A 23387-nucleotide genomic window follows, 5' to 3' on the forward strand; every position below is an offset into this window, starting at 1 on the left:
TAACGAGGTTAATGTTTTTAATCAGTCTTTAAAATTAAATTTACTAGTATTGGGGTAACATCTACACTAATAAAAGAGAAACATGCAAATTAACCATCACTCTGCTACACCCACAGCCAATCAGGAGTGAGTATGCAAATTAGCCCAACCAAGATGGCCGTGACCATGGAGCTGGAGCAAGCAGGAGGCTTGGGTTGCCCCCAGCAATGGAGAAAGCCAAGCTTCCCACCCGCCCTGGCCGGCCCTGGCCTCTGCTCAAGGCTACAAAGTTTCAATTGTAGAAGATAAATAAATCCCAGATACCTGTTTCCAGCTGGCCCTGGCCTCCGCTCAAGGAGGCACTGAAAAAAAAAGAAAGGAAAAAAAAAAGGAGGGGCTGGGAGCCTGGATCGCCGAGGGGCATGGCCAGCCTGAAAACAGCCCTCAGCTCCTCACCCAGGCTGGCCACACTCCCATGGGGTGAGGGTCCCTGCTGAAGGGCTTGGCCAGCCTGCAAACAGCCATCAGCCCCTCACCCAGGCTGGCCAGGCACCCCAGTGGGGACCCCCACCCTGAAGGGGGTGTGGCCAGCCTGAAAACAGCCCTCAGTCCCTCACCCCGTCAGTGGGGGTCAGTTGGAGGTGATCAGGACAGCTGTGGGGGGGCAGTTTGGAGTGAGCAGGCCAGCAGGGTGGCAGTTGGGGGTGAGCAGGCCAGTGGGGCGGGAAGGTGGGGGTGAGCAGGCCAGCAGGGGGGGCAGTTGGGGGTGAGCAGACAGGCAGGGGAGGCAGTTGGGGGTAAGCACACTGGCATGGGGGGCAGTTGGGGGTGATCAGGCTGGTGGGGGGGCATTTGGGGGCAAGCAGGCCGGTAGGCAGAGTGGTTAGGAGCAATCAGGCAGGCAGGCAAGCAGGTGAGCGGTTAGGAGCCAGCAGTCCCGGATTGCGAGAGGGATGTCCGACTGCTGGTTTAGGCCTGATCCCTGTAAACGAGCAGTAGGACATCCTTTGAGGGGTCCCAGATTGGAGAGGGTACAGGCTGGGCTGAGGGACACCCCTCTCCCCCATGCACGAATATCGTGCACCGGGCCTCTAGTCTACCTAATAAAAGAGTAACATGCTAATTGACCATACCTTTGTGATGCCCACCAGCCAATCAGGAGTGAGTATGCAAATTAACCCAACAAAGATGGGTTAATTTGCATACGCAGGTGCCGAGTGGCCGGGGGTGGGGCGGGGCACAGGCGTTCCACACCATCCCAGCCGATCTGGGCCTCTGGGCAGCGTGGGAAGGTGGAAAGGCAGCTCCAGGCCGGAGTGGAAAGGCTGCTCCGGCCAGAGTGAAGGCGGTGCCGGCAGCCAGGGGAAGGAAGGCCAATTCTTGCAGGAATCTTCATGCATCAGGCCTCTAGTTGGTTAATAACATTATAAAAGTTTCAGGTCTACTAATATAATTCTATAATACATCATCTGTATATTCTATTATGCGCTCACCACCCAAAATCTAGTTTCCATCATCACCATATATTTAACCCCATTTACCCTCTAGTAACCACCAAACAAACTTTGAGTTTGTTTGTTCATTTGTTGTTTTCTGTTTTATATTCCACATATGAGTGAAATCATATGGTTCTTATCCTTTTCTGTCTGACTTATTTCACTTGACATGAACCTTGCAAGGTGCATTCATGTTGTTGCAAAAGGCAATATTTAATCCTTTTGTATGGCTGAGTAGTATACCATTGTATGTACCACATATTCTTTTCATTGGTCAAAGAACACTTAAGTTGTTTCCATTAGCCATTTTGAATAATGCTGCAGTCAACATAGGGATGGATATATATGTATATATCCAATCTTGATATAATCTTCACAAATAAATGTTTTTGAAATTTCCGGGTAGGTACCCAGAAGTGGATTTGTTGAGTCATGTAGTAGGTCTATTCTTAATTTTTCAAGGAACCTCCATACTGTTTTCCATAAAGGCTGCACCAATTTACATTCTGATCAGTACTTTATGAGGATTCCCTTTTTTCCACATCCTCTCTAACACTTGTTATTTCTTTTCTTATTGATAATAGTCATTCTAACAAGTGTGAAGTGGTATCTCATTGCGGATTTGATTTGTATTCCCTTATAGCCAGTGAAGTTGAGCATCTTTTCATATGTCTATTGGGTCAAGTAAAGTTGGAACATTTTAAATGAGACAATAGCTGGAACTGTTTTCTGGAAATTTGTATGTCTCCTTGGTAAAAGTGTCCATTCAGGTCCTCTGCCCATTTTTTAATTTGATTGTTGTGTCGTTTTTGAGTTGTATGAATTTTTTATCATTTACAAATATCATCTCCCATTCGGATTGTTGCCTTTTTTTTTGTTTTGTTGATGGTATCTTTTGCTGTGCAGAAGTTTTTTGTTTGTTTGTTTTATCATCTTTTTAAATTATAAATGACCAGAAACTACATTGCTCAATTTTTACTTTTATTTTTATGCTTATAAATGCAAAACTTTGTTGTATAATTTTCCCCATTTGTAAAAGTAATCTTCCTATTATTATGAGACTGAAGATACTTACAATAAGGGCACTAATATTCTACCAAAAGTGTCTGGCTAGTTCAAGGCTTTGAAAGTCTAGAGACACTGTGTAATAAAAATAACTGTACAGATTGGTTGAATTGTTAGATGTGACAATGACTTCATTGCTTTAATTGAAGGATTCACACTTGTTGAATCAACTTTATATCACAGTAAAGGGGCTATTTCATTTGTGGTGCTTCTCACTCTGGTCCATGCTTCCTGTCTGCAGGTGGAGCTGGTTCTGTTGAAAGGAATACCTAGAATTACAGCATAGCCTTATTTCAGCTCTGCTTTTTAGGCTCTTGGCCTGTATGCTATCCAACTCGCTCAAATGGTGCTGCCCCAGCCCCTCTATTTATACATGGAACAGGATGCGTTTTGCAAAGAATGTGGTTAGCGCTCTCGCTATAAGTGGGGTGGGGCTGAGGTACTCTCTGGCCCAATGGAGGTCATCATGTACAAAGATTGCACAGTATACAAACAAAAAAACATTTAAAAGGTAAATTACTTAAATGTTCTAAATGTCTATTTCTTATAAAAAGTTAACCTAACACCTGACTTGTGTTGTATAAAGTATGAAGGTAAATTCAAAGTACTTTTTTTTTTTAACTTCTAGATGCCCACTTGAATTGCCTTTGCACCCTTTTCAAAAGTCATTTGACAATATTTGTTTGGCCTTTCTATTTCTGGACTCTGTTCTGTCCCACTAATACATGTGTATATCTTTCTCCAAGACTATACTGCCTAGATCCCAGTAGCTTCATAATAAGTCTTAAAATCCAGTAGAATAAGTCCTCTAGTGTTATTCTTTTTCAAAAGAGTTTTGGCTGTCCTAGTTCCTTCACTTTCCTGAATAAATTTTAGAATCAGCTTCTCTATATTTATAATAAACTAGAGACCTGGTGCATGAAATTCGCCCTCAGTCTGGCCTGTACCCTCTTGCAGTCCAAGACCCCTCGCGCTCCTTGCCACCCGCCTACACATTGCTCCTTACCGCTCGGCTCGCTGCTCCTTAACGCTGCTGCAGAGGTGGGAGAGGCTCCCGCCACCGCTGCTGCACTCACCAGCCGTGAGCCCAGCTTCTGGCTGAGTGGTGCTCCCCCTGTCAGAGTGCACTGACCATCAGGGGGCAGATCCTGCATTGAGTGTCTGCCCCTGGTGGTTAGTGCGCATCATAGTGACCAGTCGTTCTGGTTGTTCCGCCATAACAGTCGCTTAGGCTTTTATTATATAGACTAGAGGCCCGATGCACGAAGATTCGTACAAGAATGGGCCTTCCTTTCCCTGGCTGCCGGCACCGCCTTCGCTCCGGCCGGAGCCACCTTTTCGCTCTGGCCCGGAACCGCCTTTCCGCCTTCCTGCCCCGCCCCCAGCCGCTCATTGCCTGAGTATGCAAATTAACCCCCCATCTTTTTGGGTTAATTTGTATACTCACTCCTGATCAGCTGGTGGGCATCACGAAGGTACGGTCAATTTGCATCTTACTCTTTTATTACTGGGATATTGATTGGAATTGTGTTAAATCTATAGATCAATTTGGGGAGAACTGGCATCTTTATTATGTTGAGTCTATGAATCCATGAATATGTTATGTGTATGGTAGGTCTCTTCATTTACTTAGGTCTTTTTCTATTTTTAATTAGCTGTTTATAGTTTTCATCATCCAGATCCCATACATGTTTTATTAGATTTATACCTTAATATTTATTTTATTTGGAGCTATAATAAATGTTATTTTTGTTTTAAATTTTTTATTTCAATTGCACATGCCTAGTTTATAAAAACTTAATTGATTTTTGGTCTTATATTCTAATATCTTGCCAAATTCACTTATTAATTCTAAGAGTTTTTCTATAGATTCTGCGGAGTTTTCTACAATGGACAATCATGTCATTTGTAAATAGACTACATTTTATTTCTTTGTTTTCAATTTTCATGCTACTTATTTATTGGTTGGTTTGTTGGTTGGTTTATTGCCTTGTTACATTGGCTGGGATTTCTATTGTTATGTTGAGCATGAGTAGTGAGAATGTATATCCTTGCCTAGTTTCTGATCTTAGGGGAAAGCATTCAATCCTTCATGAGTTAAGTATGATGTTAGTGATATTTCTCGTCTATTTAATAGTTTAATAAGAGTTCTTATTGTAAATGGATATTGGATATTGAATTTTTTACACTTTTTCTGCATCAATTGATATGATCATGTTGGGTGTTGTTTTTTTTTGTAAACTGTTAATATCATTACATTGATTGAATGTCCAATATTGAAGCATCCTTATAGTCCCAGGATAAACCTCTCTTAGTTGTGCTATATTATTAGTTATATATTTTGCTGGATTTGATTTTTAAATTTTTTGAGGATTTCTATATCTCTACTCTTATTGTCTTTGTCTGGTTTTGGTATCAGTAATGATGATTTCATAAAATGAGGAAAATTCTCTGCTCTTCTGTTTTCTGTAGCACAAGAGAATGAAGAAAAGAAAGAAGGAAGCAGTGAGGGATTTTTATAAACCTTCTGTGCATTAGGAATTTCCTTTCCACTTCCGGAAGCCAGAAATAGAGGGTTTCTCTAGTACTCCCTGACTCTACACCCAATTCCCACTTCTCTAGTACTCCCTATTTCTGCACCCAATGCCCACTTCTCTAGTACTCCCTATCTCTGCACCCAATGCCCACTTCTCTAGTACTCCCTATCTCTACACCCAATTCCCACTTCTCTAGTACTCCCTATTTCTGCACCCAATGCCCACTTCTCTAGTACTCCCTATCTCTGCACCCAATGCCCACTTCTCTAGTACTCCCTATCTCTGCACCCAATTCCCACTTCTCTAGTACTCCCTGTTTCTGCACCCAATGCCCACTTCTCTAGTACTCCCTACCTCTGCACCCAATGCCCACTTCTCTAGTACTCCCTATCTCTGCACCCAATGCCCACTTCTCTAGTACTCCCTATCTCTGCACCCAATGCCCACTTCTCTAGTACTCCCTGTTTCTGCACCCAATGCCCACTTCTCTAGTACTCCCTATCTCTGCACCCAATGCCCACTTCTCTAGTACTCCCTATCTCTGCACCCAATGCACCACCTTTAGTCCAGGCTGGGGAATACAGGAGGAGAAATGAGAAACTCACCCCCGTTTTGGTGGTATTTTGAAATCTAGCCCTCTCCAATCTACCTGTTACCATTTACTTTTCAAAGTCCCCAAGTAGCTGCTCTGTGGTTTTATAGCTGTATTCTTTCCAGATTTTGTAGCTGCATAGAGTGGCAGAGATAGGGTTTCATCTTTCCCAGAACCTTGAAATAATTTCTAAAGAGGGAATTGGCAACTAACAACGAGATGTTTTTGCTTTGGGGGAAAAAATAAAAGAAACAGGCAAATATTCCTAGTTTTTTAAAGTCCATTATACTCACATTAGAAACTGGAACTATCATGAGGGTAAATATGCATGTGGAAGTGGTATTAGTTTTCTTTTGATGCATAATAAATTACCACGAATGGTACTGGCTTACAGCAACACAAATGTATTATTCCGCAGTCCTGTAGGTGAGAAGTCCTAGTGGATTCCGCTGGAGTCACTGCTCAGCTGGGCTGGCTCTAATCTGCAAGCTCCAGGGAAGGATCCACTTTCAAGCTCATTCCATTTGTTCCTATAGTCCAACTTCTTATGTTTGTAGGACTGCGATCCCAAATTCCTGGTCAGCTGTTGGCCAGGGTTTCCCTCATCTGTAGGGCTACCCATTCCTTCTACATGATCCCCACCATCCTCACAGCAGCAAAGCAGTGACATGTAAGAGAGCCTTCTCCTCCAGATCTCTCTGGCTTGCCCTTCTGCCTCCTTCATGTGCCTTTTAAAGGACTCCTATAATTAGATCAGTCCTTCTGGATAAGCTCTGTGTCCTAAAGTCAACTGACCTGGGATATTTATCACAACTATAAATCCCTTTATAGCACAACAGTATCTGGATTAGTGTTTGATTCAGTAACCAGGTAACAGGAATCGTGGGGCGGAAAGTCATCTTGGAGTTCTGCCTGGCACAGAACCAGCTGAGAATGTTTTGGAGTGTTCCAGCATGATGTGACCAAACCTACCTTGGGTTGCGTTTCAGGCCTGGTGCTAAGTATCAGAGGTGAAAAATGTGTGCTCACAGATCTCCTTAATTGGTGGGAGATATAATCTCATGTAAAATACTTGTGCTGGGGCAGTTTTACAGATCAAGTTCTTGGAGAAAATGCTGAGCAGTATCCTATAGATTAAGAGTTAGACAAAACCGAAACCGGTTTGGCTCAGTGGATAGAGCGTCGGTCTGCGGACTGAAGGTTCCCAGGTTCGATTCCGGTCAAGGGCATGTACATTGGTTGCGGGCACATCCCCAGTAGGAGGTGTGCAGGAGGCAGCTGATCGATGTTTCTCTCTCATCGATGTTTCTAGCTCTCTATCCCTCTCCCTTCCTCTCTGTAAAAAAATCAATAAAATATATATATTTTTAAAAAGAGTTAGACAAAGAAAGGGTACATTCTAAAGGAGCAACATGAGCAAAGGCCTTAGTGACAATATGGTTTGGTGGAAGTGGGTTCTATAAACTCCGTGATATTTCTGGAATTTTAAAGTATGAAGAGGACATGGCTGTAGCTAAGGAAAAGTAGGGCCTTTCCTTTTTTTTCTTTTTTTTTTTTTTCATTCTAGGGAGGTTGGTCTTTTATTCCAAAGGGAAAGAAGAGCCATTAAAGAGGTTTATGCAGGAGTGAGCCAATCAGGATTGCATTAGACATAAATCATTTGGAAATACATGGGAGGCTACATTGACCGGAATCAGTCTAGACAGAGAAACCATGTAGGAGGCTTTATACTAGCTGAACAATATCAAAGGCATGGAGGAAAGAAAAGGCGAGTAACAGGAATGCTGAGAAAAGGGAATTGAATTCAAGCAATATTTTGGAAGTAAAATTGACAGAACTTAATCAGTGAGTGAATTTGAACCAGGAAAAGGGAATTAAATGAGTCTAAAGTCAGATTTCTATAACAACTGACTCCACAGAAATACAAAGGGTTGTGAGAAAATATTACGAACAACTATATGCCAACAAATTGGACAATTGGGACTAAATGGATAAATTCCAGAAAGCATGCAATCTTCCAAAACTGAATCAGGAAGAATCAGAGACTTTGAATAGACAGATTACAGCTAGTGAAATTGGACCAGTAATAAAAGTTTCCCAACAAACAAAAGTCCTGAACCAGATAGCTTCACAGGTTAATTTTACCAAACTTTCAGAAAACTGACACCTATCCTTCTCAAACCATTCCAAAAAACTGAAGAGGAGGGAAGACGCCCAAGCTCATGAGGCCAGCATTATTTGAATTCCAAAGCCAGAAAAAGAAATTACAAAGAAAGAAAATTATAGGCCAATATCTCTGATGAATATAGATGCTAAAATCCTCAACAAAATATTAGCAAACCAGATCCAGCAATGCATTAAAAACATCATAAATCATGATCAAGTGGAATTTATTCTGGGGATGCAAGGTTGGTACAACATCTGCAAATCAATATATGTGATACACCATGTAAACAAAATGAAGGATAAAAATCACATATCAATAAGATGCAGAAAAAGCGTTTTATAAAATCCAGCACCCATTTATGATAAAAACTCTCAGCAAGGTGGGAATAGAAGGAACATATCTCAATGTAATAAAGGCCATATATGACAAACCCACTACCAACATTACACTCAATGGGCAAAAAACTAAAAGCATTTCTGTTAAGATCAGGAACAAGACAGGGATGTCCATTTTCACCACTCTTATTCAATGTAGTACTGGAAGTCTTAGCCACAACAATCAGACAAGAAGAAAACATAAAAAACATCCAAATTGGAAAGTCATTATTTGCAGATCAATTGACACCAAAAGCCCACACAAAATAATAGGTATATTTATTTCACAAAAATTAAAATTGTTCTGCAAATGATACCATCAAAATAACTGCAAAGACAATCCACAGAACTAGAGAAAATATTTGCAAATCCTATATCTAATAGGGACTTGTATCCAGGATTATAAAAAGCTCAGACAATTCAATAATAAAAAGACCAATGATTCAATTTAAAAATGAGCAAAGGATGTGAATAGATATTTTTCCAAGGATATATGCAAATGGCCACTAAGCACGTGAGTAAATGCTCAACATAATTAGTCATCAGGGAAATACAAATGGAAATCACAATAGAGTGCCACTTCACACCAGCTAGATGGCCGTAATCAAATGTGACCTAGAGTTCCACTCCTAGGAATATAGCTAATGGAAATGAAAAAGTCCACAAAAAGGCGCACATGAGTGTTCATAGCACCCAAAAAGTAGAAATAACCCAGATGTCTATCAGCTGATAATGGGTAAATAAAATGTGGTATCCCCATTTGATGAAGTATTACTCAGCCACAAAAAGGAGTGAAGTACTGATGATACATGTTTCAATATCAATGGGCCTTGCAAGCATGTCCAAAAGAAGCCAGACACAGAGGGCCAGAGATTGTATGATTCCATTTATGTGAAATGCCCAGAGCAGGCAACTGTACAGAGACGGAAATTCAAGTAGTGGTTGCTGTGGCTGGAGGCGGGGAATGGAGGGGAGTGACTGCTACATGGTATGAGATTTCATGTGTATGTGGTGATGATTATGTTCAGGAATTATATGGTGGTGATTCTTGTGCAGCCTTGTGAGTATACTAAAAACCATTGAATTGTACACTTTAAGGAGGCAAATTGTACGGTATGTCAGTTACATGTCAACAAAATGTTTTTAAAGGGTAATTCCTTAAGTTTGGATATTTTTTCCTATTTAAAAAATATGGGAGCAGGGAACATTTTCATATTGCAGTCAGGTGACTCAGAGGTCTAGTGAAAAGCTGGAGTCACAGAGTTTTGCTAGCCCCAATTAAAGAAACCCAAGAGAAGGCACACTTACAAGGGGCGGTGCCCTGAGGGAGCCTGGGTGGCCAGTAGGAAACCCATGGGTGCTGATGCCCGAGAAAGGTGAGAAGAGGTCCTCCTTATGAAGAGAGATGTAGATAATGAAATTATTAACAAGGGCTATTAACTTGCTTAATTACTTTGCTCTTCCTAGCTTCATCTGGGATTATGTCTTGTATTATATCTTCAGGCTCCAATGAAAAGAACACTTGTTAGATTCAGTTAAACTCAAATATTGGTTGAACAGATACATATGCGAGACACACTATGCTAGTCCTTGGACATAAAGGTGTATGACATACTCTGCCTTCACGATGCTTGTAGTCTTATGTCTTATTGATAATGAAAACATAAAGGCACTGAAATAAGGCAAACACAGAAATAATAAGACTAACTACTGGCATATGATACATGTAAAATGAACTGTAGGTTTTAAGAAATCTCAGTCTACCCATGATGAGGTATTTGAAATGTTATCAATGCAAAATATACAGGGACAGATGTAGGGAGTCTGCTGGTTTGCACAGGCCACAGGAGAAGCAAGCATTTCCTGCATGTATTTGGTAAGAGAATCCTAGGGCGGCTACTTCACTTAGTCGGTCGGACACATATTATTGACACCAGTATGTGTGTCACACTTTGTGCTGGGTACTAGGGGGAGTCCTTCTGCCTTGGAAGAAGGGATGCCAGTTGTAGTACCAAACTGGAAAGGCTGCTTCATTAGCCTCGGTTGGGAGGGCAAAGTAGATGTGTGGCCTTGATCCTGTCAGGAGCAGGGAGTCACATGGATTAGTCAGGAATGTAGGCATGGAAGTGGCCCAGGGAAAGTGTTCTTCAAGTAACTACAGTACACGGAAAGAACAGTTAGGTGATTAGTAAGAGGATGACAACATCTGGCATTCTAATGAGTCCACAATACAGATGTTGGGAACTTCAATAGGAACTTGACGGGAAGTAAAGGCTTGTATTCAGTAAGAGAGCTTCGGTAATTTTTTTTTTAATCTTTTTAAATCCTATAGCAGACATCAACTTGGATATATCAAAGCCTTTGAAAGCAAACCTGAGTTTTACCAAGCTGGATCAGATCACCCATTTTTTAAAGAAGATCAGAAGTGCACACGGCAACGAGACTTCGGCGCCGCCGGACACCGTGCGGCCTAAGGATGAGCTTCCAGCCTCCAAGTGTTACCGTGGGAAGTTGTCGAAATCCAAAGTGCATGGCGATGGAGCACGAAAGGTTCCATTTCGAGAAAACATGTGGAGAGCTGTTTCCTGCTTTCAAAAAATTTCTGTCCATACGACTCAGATTGTGGTCGCCATGGAAACTGTCCCCCATCCTAACAAGCCTTGCCTGTTAGCATCTTTGTCCACCCTCAGTGGAAGCCTGAATGTTAAAGCGGCACAAAAAGTACCTGGTAAGTCACAGGAGAGGGGAGAGGGAGATGACAATATGACTTGGTACCATCAGGAAATGCATAATTGTGAGGATTTCTATTATTTGGAGGTTAAAAGTTTTAAGGGCCATCAGAGATGGGACATTTCTGGTTTGTGACCTTATGGTAGAGAAAAATTTTATAACAAATTCGTTAAGCTTTTAAGTATTTTAATGTGCTAAACTACAGTAAACGGTTCCCTTCCACCTCTTCGGACATGTTCCTGCAGATGTCTTTAAAGCTGTTCATTCCTAAATTTCTGTTCCCGAAAACAGCAGTCGTGGAACAAGGAGAAATGGTCTTACCAGCCGTTCGAGGAGCGGTTGGCAGGGTATGGTCTCAGAACCAGCAGCATCAGCATCAGCTGAGCACTTGTTAGAAATGCAGATTCTTGAACCCTACTGCTGACCCGCTGAATCAGAAACTCTGGGCATGGAGCCCAGAAATCGGCGTTGCAAAAGTCATATAGGTGATTCCAGTGCGCTGCGTTAAGTCCCTGGTGACAGTTTATTTAAAAAAGAGATTGCTCTAGTGGCACGTATGCTACCCAAAGTGTAATAGAAGTCAGGGTTCAGTTCTGCAAGGACAGGGCCGTTGCGGATTGCCAGGCAGCAGCCCCCGGCAAGAAAAAGCCATGTACCCTGCCCGGCCTAGCAAAGAGAGGGCGGCACGGGCCCTGCCACCGAGTGTCCTGGACGGTGGCGGAGAGGTGAGACGTTAATAGGCAGTGACATCTACATTTTCCTCTTTGTGACCGTGACTAAATTGGTACGTGCTTCTTCACCCCGAGTCAGAAAGGGGAGGCAGAAGGAAAGCGCGGAGGGAAGGAAAAGACAAGGCACAGGTGGGAAATAACACTTTTCAATCACTGGAGCTGCTACTGTAAAAGTTCAGGGCCCCGCGCCAGAAATTTTACTTTGAAAGTAAAGGTAGCAAAAGGGAAACGTTTTTCCCCACTTTAATTTGCAGGAAAGAATTGGGGGCAAGGATAAAGTAAATCCTGAAACTATATGCAACGTAGTGGCTTACTAAAAAAAGTAATGAAGTGGCAGCTGGAGACGAACTATAACTTAGTTCCATATAGCCAGTTTGGGCACAGTAGTTTAAGAGATAAGAAAATGTTTTATAGTTGAGAAGTATGAATTTTAGGCCAAAAAATAGATGATTTATTTCTTTCTCACCAGAAATATTTGTGACTAAGCCAGCTGAAAGAACTGTATTTTTTTTATTGTCTTAAAAGTTAGAAGTGAAAAATGTAAGGTCCATGGGGCATAAAAAATTATGAAACACTGGGCTACAATATCTGATTTATCCACAAATACATTGCAACCCAGACAACACTGGGCCTGTTCCCACACCTTTCCAGTTCTACCTAATCATATAGCAGGGAAAGGCTAGGACTCAACCCGAGTGAGAGTTTAAATGTACTCTGCTCAGTTCTACAGCCTTTTCTTTTTCCAGCCTCATTTCTTGTTTTATTCATTAGCTATTCGTATTTTATCCATGTTTAACCATTTGTATGCCATAAGCGTCTATAGGTGCAAGCAGCAGACCTTTTTTAATTTAATTCAAAATATCGTGGCAGTTAACTGGTTAATGTGTCTATTCTTGTAAACATCTCTAACATATCATGAAAATCCTCTCACTGAGCTAGACAAGGTCATAGACTCATTCTGTATTTGCATTTGTTTTTTCCACTCCACCTAGAAAAACTATGTACCCTATTTCTTTTATATTTATGCTTTTTAATCTAGTCAAGCACAGAAGTAGCAACTATAGCTTTGACTAAGACATAAATCATACAACTCTAATTGTGGTACCCAGCAAATGTTCTAAAATAGTTATTTATGTCAGCAAACTAAAACAGATCGAAGTTAGCCATTAAACGGAACATTTTTATTATGAGAGCATAACGAATACCAAATCGGGTTTCTGTGCGTTTCTGCTTAATGTAATACATGCTCAATCATTTTAAGAAGATAACCAAGTCAGCAAAATAATAATAAATTGTAATTAAGTAAAATAAGATTAAGTTCTAGTTTCTGCTGAAGACTAATTTCTAGGAAATTATAATTGAGAGATTACTACATGTTTTTCAAAAAGTGATTCTTAACTAAGCAAAACTTTTTTAAAGTAAAATATAATTTAAGCTTTAAACATTCATTTTTATTGTGTAGTGATTATCTTAAAAATCCATGCTTTGGAACTTGGATAAAACATACGTAATTCTTTATTTGAGGTACATTTTTGATAAGTAGTTAAAAGTGACACCCACCAAAAAGAAAAAAAATCTCCTATCAGTAGTCATATTTCATATTTTTCAAGTGACATCGTCCTGCATTTGACCAAAATTTTTATAGTATATCTTTGAGCTCAACAGAGTTAATGTCAAATTTTTATAGTTTGAATCTAATACAGAAATACTTAACTGTGTCTTTGATTTTATAGTTTATATAACTATTGTGACCATCTGCAGCAGCTGCACTTTTCAAATTATTTGCTGAACCAAATTGAGCACAGTGACAAAAGTAGTCATCTCAGATGTACTATTAAACAGAGAAAGAAAAAGGCACAGTGCCTTGGTACAGTATAGCCATCTGCTGTACAGATGTTATTGTATAGAATGACTTAAGATAAAATAATTGTAGAAAATTTTCATTAAAACCTCAGCAATTTGCACTTGTTTATGCGAATCTGCATAACTCCCCAATGAGACAACACACTTGGGGTTTCTTTGGTTCTCACTCACTTTCTCTTTGATCCTTTTTGATGTGCTGACTTTAATAAACACAGTCAAAAACACTGTGCAAAAACATCATGGAAAAAACTACAAAGGAATAATTATAGCAGCAGAAACTACTCTAATCCCTAACTTACGCAAGCTATTTTTAGTGAAATATTTTTTTTAACACTCTTTATGTGACAATGTTATATAAACAGGGTAAAACGGTCCTTTCCAGATGAGTTTTAATTTAGGAGCTGAAATAGATGTGTAATGCTAGAGGAATCTCATGTTCTAAGGAATATTTAGAGAAACACAATTGAGAATGTGTTGTAGGCATGTTTCCTCACTTCTGAAAGGTACAAAAATATTTCAGTTTGCCTAGTTATATTTTTTATCATTTAACTGTCATAAATTTAGGGGAAGTGCATGGGAAAAGGGAATAATAAAAAAGTAAAGGGGGAAAGTTAGTTTTCTTCCCAAGACATTGTCAATACATTTAAATCTGAAATGTTTTCATATTCATTTACTGGTCTTTACAACGAAAGATGTACCTATTTCTCACTGAAATGTGTTCATTGTTTGAAACAAAATGAAATGGTTAAATATTTTCCACTTTTAAAAAATCAACGAGTTTTCCTTAGTTTCCTGTACTGTTCTGCAATCCTCAACTATGAGAGTTTCAAGGGACTTGATTTTTTTAAATTCCACCTGCAGATGCTTGGTGTAACAGTGACTTATAATAACCTAACTTGTATTTCTGCTAGAATACTTACATTCTCCCATATGTCTTTGGGAAAAGGGCCCTAAAGTTGATTTTAGTAGACGTAATACTTGTATTTTAAAAGTTGGTGTATAATATAAAAAAAAAAACCCTATGACTGTATTATCAATAACAAAATGAATCTCACTTAGAAATTATATCTTATTTTCTGAATCGTGCTAAGGCAGATAATATTTCTTCTGCTCTCCATGAAATCCATCCCATTCTGTAGTATGTTTTTTTAAAAACGGCCACCTTTCCCCCCACGCATACACAGAGAACATGGGCTTTTTTGCCGTTTGAAGCGTGTCTTTTTGGAGAAGCCTTGGGTATGTAGCTATAAATCCTGGATAGCAGTGTAGCGCTTTCCACAGGCAGGGAGGGAAGGAGCTGCAGACTTCAGCTCCCCCTGTCAGAGTAAATTATGGCTCTATTAGGGCGGCACTCCTTAGATTTCAGCAACAAGGGCGCACAAGTAAGGCTGTGCAATAGCCTTGCTGTAGGCTCCCTTGCTCTTTCCCGGGGTGCACTTAGATTAGCCATCTCCATGTAGATTAAGGAGAAGGGAAGTAGGGAATGAACAAAGGGTTAGGGAGGAGCCTAAGTGAGGCCATCTTGTTTGGCATTTTAGTCAGAAATGGAAGAGCTGCAAGGATCCCTTTCCAAAGGGCCTTTTCATCCTCGCAGAAAGCCAGGAGTTGAACTCCCAGTCCGAGAGCTATGGTTTAAACAACTTTCCCTGCCCCTGCCTCTGCCATCCAGATGTACTTATCTTTGTGTATAAACAAAAACGGGGAAAGCATAACCATATTATTTTTCACATATACAAATGCCTCCTCTCATGTTCACTGAATTCAGGACCAATAAAATATAAAGAACCTAAAGTTCCTTTTCATGTCCTGAAAAGTGAAACCGGGCCATTAATTGAGGAAAGTGGAGCTCCAGCTTTTCACTCCCGTTAGCTGGATCTCCAGAGGACACGCTCTCAAGGCATCGTCAGCACCAGTGGATGCTCAGGGGATGCAGGGAAGCCGGGGGGAAGTAAAGCATCCAATTAGATGGGACGGCCTAAGATAATACGTTCCATAGCAAGCCATTTACAACACCCCAAAGACTTCGGTCACTTTTACAAAGAAACGGTGCTTCTTCCAATGCCTGAGCCATGAGAAATGAATTCTTGGACAGCCAGAGCCAGAGGACAGGCCTGACTTGAAGCAGCCAGTGAGGGCTGAAGTGGAAGCCCAGCTGGTAGACAGCCAGGCTGCTCACCGACCTGAGTGAACAGTGGGTGTGGGCACCAGGGTCTTGTCATTTCTGACACTGTGTCCCAAGTAGCTTAAACCCAGCACTGGAGGGAAGGTAGAGACCTCATTGGGTGTATAACATCTGGGATTTTATTTGTCATTTTGGCAAACTTCACAACGCAAAAGAAAGAGTAAAAGGGGATTATCTTGACAATGAAATGAGTTACTGAATCTTGTGATAATGAAAAGCAGAGGAATTCTAATGCCTTTCTATAGTCCCTGAGGTAGAGGTGCGTTTATAGTTTTGCAGAAGTAAAATGTAGGCAGGCAGAACAGATGGCCTAGAGTCCAGGAAACACGACACCCTCATCCCAGGACCGAGTACCACTATTAATCCTGCTCTGATTCCCTCCTGTTACTTTATAACAAGGCTCAAAGTTGCTACTGATGAACTGGCATGTCCCACTATTTTTACTCTTAAATTACCTCTAGATTACTGAGTTTTTTCAACAGTGGTATTTTTCTGTGCATAATGGTGAAATGAGACATGAAAAAAAATAGAATTTTCAGAAGTTCTGAAAATTGAATGGGAAATAGAAAAAGTAAAATTCTCATAACTTTTTTTCAAAATAATGTCCCATATTATTTTCCTAACCTAGTGGGAAATAAAAACCATAAATGTGTAAGATACTCCCTTGGGGAATAAGTCTTTTGTCCTCTTCTCTGAAATCCTACACAGTGGGGGAAAAATCCCAACAAAATAACTTTATTCTCTGCTGTAATTTTTATCATAATATAATATTAGACGTAATTCTGGAGCATATAAGCAGTATTAACACTACTATGTTAGGATGATCTCTTTTTCATATCTTCAAAAAGAGAGGTAAGAAATTAAGAATGTTTGATGTTTCAAAAAACAACCACCCACTAGTAGATACACGCTGTCCAGGAATGCTTATACAGTCACCAGTCTCTTGTTTAACCAAATTATGTTAGTGCAGTCTCACACGTCTCTCATTCGGGATACTTACGTTTTTCTGTGATGAGGATTTATGCATTTTAAGTGCTATGTGATTATCGTTCTTCATGTACGTTTTTGTTTTAGTGCTGTGTGGTTACCATCACTGTTTCGGGTTCCAGTGGGAAGCCTTATACAGATAGGAGTGTAACTGCGGACATTTAGAAGACACCCGCTGGGTTGAGCGTCTGATGTGTTCATTTCCAGGTTGCTCGCAAAGTAAAAACCATGTAGTAAGCAGCCAGCCAGGCTGCGGAGCACTGGCCTGTGCTGTGGTGGGTGAACGTGATGTACCTGCCCGGTCTTCCGAGGGGGTGAGCTCCTCTCACAGAGATAACCATCTCTGACTTTTTCTTCTGATTCATCACCGACCTGAACTCCATTTGAACCTTGTTAGACAAAAAACAAGCAGAATTCCTGGCCCAAGCTATAAAATATAATTAAGCCCTTTTGAAATGATGTGTAAAAGAACATTGCTGTGCCCCCACTTATAACCACTACCACCACCACAACCAATAAAGTTAAATCAAGCACTGCCTGTAATGGATTAAAATAATAAATGTTCCTGGATTTCAGTGTTTGAAGTACTTGAAGAAAACAGGCTCCCAGCAGCCCGGGTAGCTGAATGCAGGAGAGACATTTATTAATGACGAGTTCAAGGGTTTGGCCTGTTTAAGATCATTACTTTCTGTTTACCATGGGTTACACATCTCTTATATTTTTACACAGCCCACATGTGTCCACATGCAATAATGAAAGCTTTTTTTTTTTTCACCAAAGAATTGTTAATTGTGTAAATGTGGTTCTCGTGGGGAATATGAAGTCTTCATAAGACTCTGCTCTGTTCTAATGAGAAATCCAGGACCGTGGCTGCAGTCTTCCAAGTGTATCCCCCTTCAGATCTTGTCTCCAGCTAAATTAGTCTATTTCTTCCTATTGTTTTAGTTACCAAATTTCAGACTTGATCTAGACTGCTAGAAAAATGTTGGCGCCAGGTCATATGTGTTAGAATTGTGTCCCATTGCCCTGGATTTTATGTCTTTTGTACTATAGCAAAAAAAAAAAAATGGTTTTTATTTCTTTCCTTGTTTTAACAAATGTATGGTAAAGAATCATTTCTCTAGATTTAGATACATTTGGGGGGAGAAAAGACAACTGATAGAAATTTCTCATGTACACATATTAAAACAGAATGTTCCTCAGGCAGGAGAAAAACGGACCCTTTAGACAACAGAAATGCTATGAATTAACATGAAGTTATCTCACTGTGCAAAATCCTATTGGAGAAGAAAGGTTCCGGTCACAGTAATGAAATGCTAGAGATCTCTTACTTCGCAGCTTCTCCTCTGCATCCTTGGTAGCACCATATAGGTTAAGTATTCAGAGAAATGGACAAGCATTGTTATAGCCCCCAGCACTGGGACTATGGAAAAAGAGAAGGTTAGAAGTAAGTCTCTACCCCCCACGCAGCCTTTAGTTTTGCCTGTGGTCACAGCAAATTACCCTCTCATCCACATAAGCCAGGAGGCTGTTTGCTAGGAAAGTTTCTGGCAAAGCAACCCTGTCGGTGATGAGTGGCTGAAGACACATCTTAGATGTTCTGTTGCTCTCTGGCCAGGCCCCTGGACCTGTAGGCTATGTTGGCATAACATACCGAGGCCGTGCAAAGCAGCTGGGGACAGGAAAAAGCATTTATTCACAGCCGTGTTACCAACTGGAAAAATGAAATTATTAAGAGCTAACTAACAGCAGTAGTTTTTATAAGGCAACATGGTGCTGGAAGGAGGCAGAGGGAATCTAAATCCCAGCCCGGCTACTTACCGGCAGTTGGTTGTGGTAAAAGTTACAATTTAGCTAATTTCCAAAATGAAGGCAAAAATATTTAATTCACAGGCAAGATAATGTATGTAGGATATTCTACACATTCCTTGGTACAAATTTATTATGTCCCTCAGTAAATATCGGTGTTTTGGTTTTTTTATCTTCCTCCCCAACTCGGTCACACCAGTGAATGCTGAAGGCATAGATCAGTAAATTCGAGAGCTGGAAATTATCTTAAAGATCTCCCTTTTCTTTATCAAGAACCCTTTTTATTCTTTCCCTCATGGGCCTCATGATCCAACCAAACTGCATTGAGGATTACAGAGCTAACATGACTATACCTCCCTGATATGACTGCATCCAAAAGTAAAAGCTTCAGTCCACCACCTCAGCCCTGTCTCAGACAAACCTGTGATTTCTTTTGGGCTCTCTGAAATACTGAAAATGCTTCATGGACCACCATCACAATGTGGGACTCCCTAAGTGTCAAAAACCCTAGGTTGGGGCCGCCTGAGCTAGTCCTAACTCCCTCACTGGGTGAAGAGTGGAGCAGGTAGCCCGGGGGTATTCTGAGGGGCCGGTCTTCCCGTTGCACCAGTCCTTACAAACCTGGATTGTGTAGATCAAGACCAGTTTCTAAGCCATTGCAGTAGATTACTTAGCAAGTCGTTTTGCTTTCAACATTGTTAGGATAAGTTTATACCAGTTCCTCCATCCATGTGACTTACTTTTTGAAAAATGAATTCACTGGCAGTTTCCTAATGTAATTACACTAACCAGCTATTGTATTCATCTAAGAGCCTATGGAGCGTGTATTTGCTGTTGTTCTTTCCTCTCTGGAAAGGTTGTCATACACTTGCCAATATGCACAGTCAGACCTGCCAGTCTGGGTGTTTTTTAAACATGGACACATGATCCAATCAAGTTTTATTTTTCTAATAAACTGACACAACTGTAAAAACAGTGAGCATGGTGGCAGATTGGAGGGGAAGAAAGAGGCAAAGCATACCCTCTACACCCTTTGGTATTTTTAGTTTGGTTTTTCTAGGATCCGAATGTTTTAAAACATTTCTCAAAAAATACCTTTCCCAGACAGGGCCAAGTATAAATAGCCAACTCAGCAGACATTTTCATCTTTCATGAGTAATTCTCCCTTTCTTAATGTGAAAAGGAAAAAAATTCTATTTCTGCTACTTGTCACTTTCCTAAGTTCGAAGGAAAGGGTTTGGATTAGTCTAGGGTCCATTGAGGCCTTGGTGGGCGTCCCTGGAGACTGGAAAGCCCACTCATGAGAAATCGTTAGGTGCCTTGGAGAGGGGCATACGTTAGCAGGTAGACCAGCCAATTGGACTCTCATTTTGATGGCCAGACTTTTTAGTAAATTGGGAAGCATCAGCATCCCTTTCAGCTCCTATCCTTTGTAATTCCGACGGCTTTATATGGTTTGTTCCATATACTGATCTTATCCTATACTTTAGTTTATTACTGGGTATAATTATATAGGCTTATTACTAAATATAGTGAAATTAAATAAGATCTGCCCTAAACTTACATATTCTGATCAAGTTGTGGGGGGGGGGGGGGGAAGCAAGGTGTGTGTTTTTCCATGGTTAAAATACCCAAGTGCTATTTTTATGTGTTTCAACATAATTAGTTGAAGGAATTAGAAAAGATTTCTCTTCATCTCTTTATGGACCATACTTACAAAAACTTTTTTCTAGTCATCTAGTCACTTCTGGCCATCGTTTCATGGATCGTACTGATAAAAAGTTTTCTTCCTTACTTTTGGAGGCATCGTGATACTTCGCTGTTGTGCAAATCGACTTGTGGATGTATCTAACACATGTTTGCTGGTTTTCTGGTAGCCTCAGATTACTTCCAGCTGGATAAAAAAATACCTGGACATGCTTTGCTAGCACATGTCATCATGGAGCGCTCTTTCTAATGACATACAGAAGCTTGATTCCAAGTGCATTTTGCACAGTCAGCATGGAGATGCAGGAGTCTTACTGAGGTCTAGGAGAGACGATGATGTAGCGCTGGCAGCGCTCTGTAAACATTCTCCAAAACAAGTGGTTTGCATTTATTAGTCTTCTGAAGGAGTATTTTAAAGGTCATGAAACTATTAGTTCCTTGAACTAAATTTTTACACTCAGTGAGAAGTATGTCAGTATGCAAGCAAAGCAAGATTATTTCTGTTTATCACACCAGTTGTTTCTGAAATTACTTCTCAATGTTGCTACACCTCATTTACTTTAATTAAATATCTGCCATTAGTTTGCTAGAGCTGAAATTAAAAATATAAACACAGATTTTCGAAAGAAGCCAATGGAAAAATCAGGCAGAAAAGCATTCTGTGGAATGGAAGGAGGTAGAGGGAAGAGGTTATACACCGGGTCAAAATGACCTGAACACACAGTCATTAAGTGCAGCGTTGGGTCCTGGGTAGGATCTTGGAATTGGAACGGGACATGAGAGGAGAAACTGGTGAAATTCTAATAAGGTGTCTAAATTAGTTAGTTGTTTTAAATTGATGTTAATTTACTGGCTCTCAAGAATCATGCTATCATAAGTTGTTAAATTAACATTAAGGGAAGCTGGGTGAAGGATATCGAAGTTGAAAGCTATCAACTTTGTTGAAAGCCTAAAATTATTGCAATATTAAAAGTTCTTAAAAATGGCCTGATCAGAGATTAAGTAAGTTTAATGATGTTTATGCCTTTAAAGGATAACTGATCATTTTAAATCTTATACTTTCACAGCATATTTCTTTAATATTTTTCTTCTCTCATTTTTGGAAATTAAGGGGGGAAATTAAAAGTACAGAAAATGTAAAGCATAACACATCAAACACTGGTATACTCACCAGCTAGAACAAAGGTAAACATTTTGTCATTTACATATAGGCAGAGAGAGATAAAACTTCACAAAATTACTCAGTCTTCCCCAACGTTCCAGTGCCAAGAAGATAGCTCTTCATCAATTTTTACACATAGCCACTTTGTCCAACTCTGCGTGAATTCATTCAGAAGAAAATACACGCTGGAACTGTTGCCATTTATACCAGATTTTGAATGTCTAAGTATCCTGCTTAAGAACTCAGTATTCTCAGTGGCCCTGGGCTTATGTGTGTGGTGATGTATAAAATACGATTCATTTTATCCCAGCGAAGATACTTAGTGTGTTTCCTGATTAAGAAAGAAAAGAACGGAATGATGTCCCACAGGCCAGCTTCTCACAGAGTGAAAGCAAGGGGAAAGGAGAATTAACAGCCTGTCGTGAGTCCCAGGGATTATTTTCATATTTTGTGGTAAAAATGTGAAGTTTGGTTTACCATTTATAAATGGCCTCTGTAAAGTTCATAACTACTCTTTATTATTAAGTGATCACCATAATCTCTTATTATTGGTCACTTAGGCCAACGTTAAAATCACTGAACTAACATGGTTTTCTATTATTTTGTTGTAGGTTTTTTTTTTAATTAGCAGGAAATGTTTAAAAGGAAACAGAGACTCTATTTTAAACTTAAAAGCTGTATTTGTGAGTGAACCTTTCTGTGGTCCACAGATAACTGGATTCTGTCATGAGGAGCAAAGCCAAGGCAGGCTGGTGTGTGTAGCAAGTGTAGGGGGCAGGTAGGCACATGGGGATGAGTTAAATTAGTCTCCAAAGTGATCCACCCCTAACTTCCTTAAAGGCGTACGAAACAAAGGACAAGAAAGGAGACAAGACACCAGGAAGGGCACATTGGTATCTATTGGTCATGTGTCTTCTTAATGCGCTTAGGCAGTGCCTGTTCCTGTGTGCTCGCGGCCAACGTTAGTTTCTTAAATTCCCAATGCCATGTGTGTGTTTAAACAAGTCTGGGATCAATGCTAGTAAACCTGAGATATAGGCAAGTACAAACTGTAAAAAGATTAGAAAAAGTAAATATAAAGTGAAGAGTAAGCTATTGGGGAAAGGGGTGAAAGGGGAGAGAAAAAAATGGACAGCAATTACACAGAATTAATTAAATAAATAATGGATCGGAATGAAAGAATTGATAGCACATGAAGTGAATTAAAAGAAGCAAGAAAGAATAGTGTTTGTATGATAATAGGGAAGTGTTCATGTCTTTCAACAGTTCACTTGCTTAACAGAGGCAATATTATAAATGTTGTTGATTGTCTCTTTTTCCTCTAATTTTTATTGAGATCTCAAAACTTGAGGCTAACAAATTGCCAAGGAAAAATGTGATGTGAAAGAATACACAAATTATTCACTTTATCTTGGTATATCCAGTAAATGGTAGATAATCAATAAATATTGGTTGAATAATGAATGCCTACATAAATATCAAGTTGGAGGTGATCCAGGATACCCACTTTTTTTTTATTGGGAGAAGCTCTTATTTAGGAATTAGGCATGGTTATGGGTACTATCATAAGAAACTAGACTTAAAACGATGATAATAGAGAATTTTATTGAAATAAGAGATTAGGGATGGCTTATGTTTTCTTGTAGGAGTATTATGGTTTTAGGTCTTTCGTTTAAGTCTGTAATCCATCTTGAATTTGTTTTTGTATATGCTATAAGAAAGTGGTCCACTTTTACTTTTTGCATGTAGCAGTTCAACATCATTTATTGAAGACACTGTGTTTTCCCCAATGTTTATTCTTGCTTCCTTTATCATAGATTAATTGATCATATATGTGTGGATTTTTTCTGGGTGCTCTATTCTATTCCTTTGATTTATACATGTGTTTTTATGCCACTATCATACAATTTTGATTACAGTTGTTTTGTAGTACAGTTTGGAATCAGGGAGCATGATACCTTCAACTTTCTTTATTCTCGAGATTACTTTGTCAATTCTGGATCTTT

General features: G+C 39.9%; 1 protein-coding gene across 6 annotated transcripts in view; it reads left to right on the forward strand.

Annotated features, from left to right (window-relative positions):
* The window catches only part of VPS13B (vacuolar protein sorting 13 homolog B), a 604787-nt gene that overhangs the window by 435126 nt on the left and 146274 nt on the right, over window positions 1–23387 (forward strand). For 5 of the 6 annotated variants that reach the window (XM_079796380.1, XM_079796377.1, XM_079796381.1 and 2 more), the window contains one exon: window positions 10543–10938. In XM_079796380.1, coding sequence (XP_079652506.1) covers window positions 10543–10938 — 396 coding nt within the window. The remainder of the gene's footprint in view (window positions 1–10542; window positions 10939–23387) is intronic. The other variant, XM_079796379.1, reaches the window with a different exon arrangement.

The sequence above is a fragment of the Cnephaeus nilssonii genome, assembly GCF_951640355.1.
Source record: "Cnephaeus nilssonii genome assembly, chromosome: 18".
NCBI lineage: Eukaryota > Metazoa > Chordata > Mammalia > Chiroptera > Vespertilionidae > Cnephaeus > Cnephaeus nilssonii.